General features: G+C 39.0%; 1 protein-coding gene across 1 annotated transcript in view; it reads right to left on the bottom strand.

The window, feature by feature from the left end:
- Positions 1–160: 160 nt before the first annotated feature.
- LOC104274302 (neurexin-3-beta-like) overlaps positions 161–6000 on the bottom strand; it is a gene marked incomplete at both ends in the record, with an annotated part of 100728 nt that continues 94888 nt past the window's right edge. The window contains one exon of the mRNA XM_009869896.1: positions 161–254. Within this exon, the coding sequence (XP_009868198.1) occupies positions 161–254 (94 nt within the window). The remainder of the gene's footprint in view (positions 255–6000) is intronic.

Below are 6000 nucleotides of genomic sequence, written 5' to 3'. Positions count from 1 at the left end.
TATTTTATTTTATGTATATAGAATATATACATAAGTGTATATATATACACATATACACACATATATATATACATATATAATTATATATGTATACATTCACACACATATAAATATATGTATGCATTGTTTTTTGCAAATGAATTCAGAAAGCAAGCAAAACAAGACTGACCTGACTTACCTGTACTGGGCTCACAGTCAATGAAATCTTCATCATCACTGGAACATTCAGCTGATGAAACGATGTCATCTGTTGTCTGGCACATGAAAGAAAGGAATGAAGGAAGAAGAAAAAAGGAAAAAATATAAGATATTTGCAAGTCAAAAGACTGTTACACAGGCAGCTAAGTATCTTAGGAAACAAAAAAAGTTCCAGACTTTTAATATGTGTCACTTGATTCACGCATCCAGATCTGCCTGTGTAATTGTGCCCTCCATGGAGCTGGTGTCTCCTGCTGAGGAATAGCGCTGATCCGTGCTGTCGAACCCAGCCAGGTTCCAAGTGGAACACTCTGGGCTCCTTGATAAATACCAGCACCACATAGGGCCAGCCAGTAGGTCCCTACTGTATGTGGCATGTTCAGGTTGAACATGCTTTCTGCGAATCAAAATGTACAAGATAGATAATATGCATCACCCAGGCACCTGGCAGTACTCTTTGCTGTGTTGCTAGGTTCATCACTCTGAGGCAGAAGTAATTCCTGCTCTGCTAACGCACCTCTTGGGCTGGGAATACCTTGTCTTTACCCAGGCAGTAAGTATTTACACAACCCATTTGTTGCATGACAAAAAACAGCAGCGTGGGTCAGGTATGCCCAATGTGCAACCTCACCTGCTTGCTTGCCAAGTGAAGAGCAGTGTGGCTGTGACTGGGCTGACAGGGTGGAAAGTCTGGTTCTGAAAGGCTTAAACCAAACTGTGACTTTTCATGGACCTTATAGGTTTCAGCACATTCCTTTACACTTCCAGCTGTTGATGGATTTTTTTTCTGCTGCTGGTCTAATTAATGAGCAGCATGTACTGCAGCATGTTAGAGAGAAGTGTACTGGTGTCTCTTCCCAGCAGCATCTCCTGCCTGTAATTGCTGCAATTAGTTGAATTAGTAATGCAGACCATTAGGGAGAGTCTGTGGCAGCCTCTGGACACAGGTTGTAACAATCCTGCACACAGCACAAAATTACCCCAGCTCAGCATCACTAGCTCAACCCCTGGCTTCTGCTGAAATTGTCTCCCTTAACAACTTTTCCTTGCAGAAAGCTGCCTATTCTGTTAAGCAGTAGAATCACTGGGATGACTCCTGAAACAAAACAACTAAAATGAGCCTTACTAGGGAGGAAGCATTGCTAAAATCTCAGCTCCTCAGAAGCAGGGTGTCTGTACTTTAGTACTCCTGGTGAATATTCCTGAGAATCTTATCATGACAAGCCTTCCAAATCCTTATTCCTGAAAAAGCCTCTCCAGCTTTTGATAAGGTCTCCTTTACATTCCTATGTCTGCTATAGCTGTCTCCAGCATGCTCCCTCTTCTCTTTGCATAAGTGTTCTGAGATGTCAGCCTTTTCTTTAGTCTCCGGTCGTCCTAGTCCTACCAAGTTGCTCTGTCCTCTGCCAGAAGTTCCTTGTTCTCCTCTTCTCTGTTTGTATTTGAGGTAAAAGTAGTCAGCCAGAAATATCACATTGAACCTAACGCTCATTCACCTTTTCAGTGGCTTACAGTGAGCCAAAAAACAAAAATAGGTTCGGTTGACTGCAAACAAAAATTGTAAAAATAGAGTATCTGTAAAAAACCAGCCATGAAGAAAGGGAATCACTATCATATGTGGTACTCAGCATTGCCATTTGGCAATGTTCTATAGGATGCAACCTTGCAGTAGTCTCATGCTTAAATACTTTTATTAAATACTTTCATAATCTTGCCTCAATGGGGAGGCAAGATTAAAAGGAATTGGAGGTAAGACGTAAAAAAGCAATTTCCTGCCTTTTATGCTAAAGTATATTTTTTAGCGTCTTCTTTCAGTCATAGAAAATGGTAGAACACTTGAAATCCTTGTGACTTCTGTCTGAAACCAAGCTGGCTTTAAAAATTCATCTGTTCAGTGAGAGGCCCAGAAAGGAGGAATGCACAAAATATAAATTTACTTTCTACAATTCTTCTAGTCCTGTCACATGTATTTTATAAAGTATTTTTTATCCCAAAGGACACCAAATGACTTTATAACTTAAACAAACAGTAATCACACCCGCCAACAGTGAAATGCAGTTGTCCCTTGGTAGAAAGATATTAGTTTTTAATTGCACCACTGTAAAGTAATTTAGCACAATAAATTAACAAAGCTATACTGCCAAAAAAATTTTAAGCAAGTGAAATGCAACTAGTGAAACTGGAGATTTATGTTACGGTTGTCTTGAGTAATTGTAAAAGAGTGTTAAGGATAGCACTGTGAATAATGAACAAATTAACCACCACTATCAGAAGACCTTGCTCAGACAGTGCTAAGACCTTGGCAATTGGTTTAGATATCCAGGCTGAATTTAGAGCATGAGGATTTTGCTCTTAGTTGAAGATCTGACAATTCACAAGCAGGGTCTTGCAGAAGAATAGTTATGATTTGCTTTGTGCAGGAAATAAACATAAAAATTATAACAATGTGTGGTTGTCACTTATCAATGCTATACCTATCCACTTACCCACTTACTTGCTCATATCTAAGGGCTTCATGCAACATTAACTTGGAATCAGATCCAGTTGAACTGACAATGTCATTCAGTACTTGTAAGGAATAAGGAGTTCCTTTGCAACTCTTATTACTATTTTTTTCGCCCTCTTGCTTCTTAGGGAGATCATATGAAATCAGAAAGGTAGCATGCCCAGATTAAAACAAAAAAATAAACAAATAAACAAACCAACCAACCAAACAACCCAGGTGAAATTTCTTTACACAATTATTTACTGATTTATTTTTAAAACTGAGGAACTTCTTGCAATAGGATACTGGTAGGTAATAAAGATTTAGCAGCATTTTTGGAAGTGATCAACCAAATTAAAGGTAAAAAGATCCATCCAGAGCTATTAGGTACTCCATACTTAGCTTGGGAAGTTTCTGTGCCACAGACACTGGGGACCAAAGAAGTATCAATATTTGTGTTTTTCTGTTCAGGACTCTCTCCCTGAGGCCCCAAGCATGGCCAGGGCTAGCAGCAGGGTGAGATGAGCCTCTGCAACCTCCCAGCCACTCTTGTGCATGACAGATCCTGAAACTTGAAGCCAACATGAGTTCTGAGCAGAAGCTGAAAAGTCATGAAGCCTGGTCCTTCTTCATCTTCTTGATCCATTTCCCATCTAAATAAGCAGCTTAAGGACAGCACATGCAACACTTTTATGCTGCACTATTACATAGGTGTTCTAGATTTCCTTCTACAAAATCCTCACAGAACTTGTGCTGGTTCTGGACAGAAAAAGGCAGAGTGAGCCAGACTCAGACAAAATGCAAACGTGTGAAGTGCAGTACACACCAACCCTGCTAATTCCTACCTGCATTTGCACTTTTTCATGACTGGTTCCACACTTGATTCTATCAATCTCTGTCCTTTTTCCCCATATCTCCACTGCATGCTATTTCCCCAGTTTTATTTGCAGTTTTTCTTGCTCTGTGATTGCTGCTTGTCCCATGCTGCTGATTTTGTATGTATAAAAATGAGGGTTAGAAAAAGATAAAAACCTCCAGAAGTGGTGTTAGACTTAAGTCAAGGTCATTAACGAGATCTCTAGAAACCACAGAAAAGATAAGTACACTAATCTGTCTTGCCACTTCCTATCTTGTATTTTTAATCTCAGTACTTTCCAACACAATTCATCACTAACTGATTTTCTAGTCCCATCACATATTGGTTTTCCATGTACCTTCCGCTCGGATACCAACATCTGAACCATCCCAGAGGAGTAAAACTATTTCAGTGAGGAACAGCAGCGCATTCCTGACCACAGAAACAGAGTTGAGGAAACTTCCAGAAGACCATAACTTCTTTTAACTGGAATCCATACCTTTCAAAACCCTTCTGGAGCTGAGAATTTTCACTGCATGATTATTAAACTTGCTGCTTCCACAAGACAGGAGAGGCTGGTGAGCAGAGACCTCAGAAATCTCTCCACCAACATAAATTCTTCTCATCGTTAATGGCTCACTGTGAGGGAGTAAGCAAAACCAGCTATTCCATTTCTGGTTCCTTTTTCCCATTTTTGAAATGGGGCTGCTTATCCTCACCTGTTGGGTCCAGGGGAGGTAAACAGATTAATTCTTTAGTCTCTGCCCAGTGATCTAGAGATAGTAAATGATAAACATTCTTATGTACCAGCAACATGACAGTAATGAAACTTCTCCATATGCTATGATGGAAACGATGCTTGCGTTTTAATTGGAAAGAACATGAGAGAGAAAATATGTTTCTATTCCATATATTAGCTAAATTCTATATTAAAACCAATAATTCATACTACACTATTTTAAAATATGTATTTCATTTTTAAAGAATCCCAGCTTTGAAATTACTTGGCCCTGTATTAAAGGCCATAAAACTAAAGATAGGTATTATAATAACTTTCAATAAAACCTCTCTCTGGCAGGAACCCTTTTTATTCCTTCCTCTGAAAGATTTTTTTATGGCATTTATATTATTATTTTTTCTCTCCCTCTCTCTAGTGTTTAATGAAATTGCCTTGGTATAAAACCGGGGTAGGAGAAAGTGCTAAACTCTGAGTCCACCCTGGAGGATTTATGGACATATTTACCTTCAAATTCTTTCAGTTTCACTGAATTGGCTCCCCATATCTTTCCATGAATTATTAGTTTTGTAATCACCTCCTCCTAATTATTCACTCTAAGAGCCTCTTCAATCTTGCCACAGGGATGTTTCTACATCTTTGTTCATTACACTGCACGTACTGGTGTGGGACGTAAAGCACAAGAAAAGTTAGTATAGCATGGCAGGAGCTGCTCAAGATGACTCCATTCCCATCCAATTTTCCAAGTACCCAAAGCCCTAATTTATTCATCACATCCACAACCTTTGCTCCTTTGTTCTACACAAAATGGCAGGTGCTGAATCCTCCTTTTCCCAACCAAAAAGCTTTTTAACACCTTGCTCTTTGGGTGCATCATTATTTGAGAAAGATTCAACATGCTGGGTGAAATAAGTCCTGTCACAAAACAGCTTTATGAAATTATAAATAACACAACCAAGAATGATGGAGTTCTCATTTCCAGTGGGAGAAAAAAGACAAGGGCCCATAAATTCAAACCCCAGACAAATTCCTCCAGAAGTACATACTTGGCCATTGCTTCACTCGATAAACTAGGATTCAATTTTCCTACTTTTGCTTGAAACTCTTCTGCACACTCTACACATTACTTCCAATTCAACACCATTATTTGAAAAGCAACACATAATGCTTTGTTGCAAGAGAAGCATAAATCTCTTTGCAACCAAGAAACCACAATTTACAATCCTTCTTGAAATACAACTACCACAAAATGCTAGGCACTAATATCTTCCCAACAGTGGAGAAATACGGTTGTATTAATCTGAGCAGTGCATTTGCCTTTTACACCTAAAACATACAGATCTGAAACTCAAGAAACTTTTCTTAAATCTGACCACTTGACTCTCTCCACTGCTCCCATACTGCTATATTTTCTAAATATCTCAATTTTCTTACAGAATATGGACAGCATACCATCTTCTATGCACAACTGCATACAGTACGAATGCTCCCTCAGAATGGCAAAATGCTAGTGATGCTGTTCTGTCTTCCAGAAACTGAGATGCTTCTTGGCAAAGGCAAGGCATTTGCTGCCTTGTCAAAAGAAGAGAGCAGAGGAAGTGTCTGTCTCATTAGGTATCATTCCTTGCTTGAATATCTCAAACTTTTGTACTTTGATAACAGGGCTTTTTGAAGAACCTATATTCTGTTCACATTATTCCAATTAGATGTGAATCCTTCATCTGT

This window comes from Apaloderma vittatum, unplaced genomic scaffold (genome assembly GCF_000703405.1).
Source record: "Apaloderma vittatum isolate BGI_N311 unplaced genomic scaffold, ASM70340v1 scaffold1185, whole genome shotgun sequence".
NCBI classification, from domain to species: domain Eukaryota; kingdom Metazoa; phylum Chordata; class Aves; order Trogoniformes; family Trogonidae; genus Apaloderma; species Apaloderma vittatum.
This window is presented reverse-complemented; position numbering and strand designations above follow the sequence as displayed.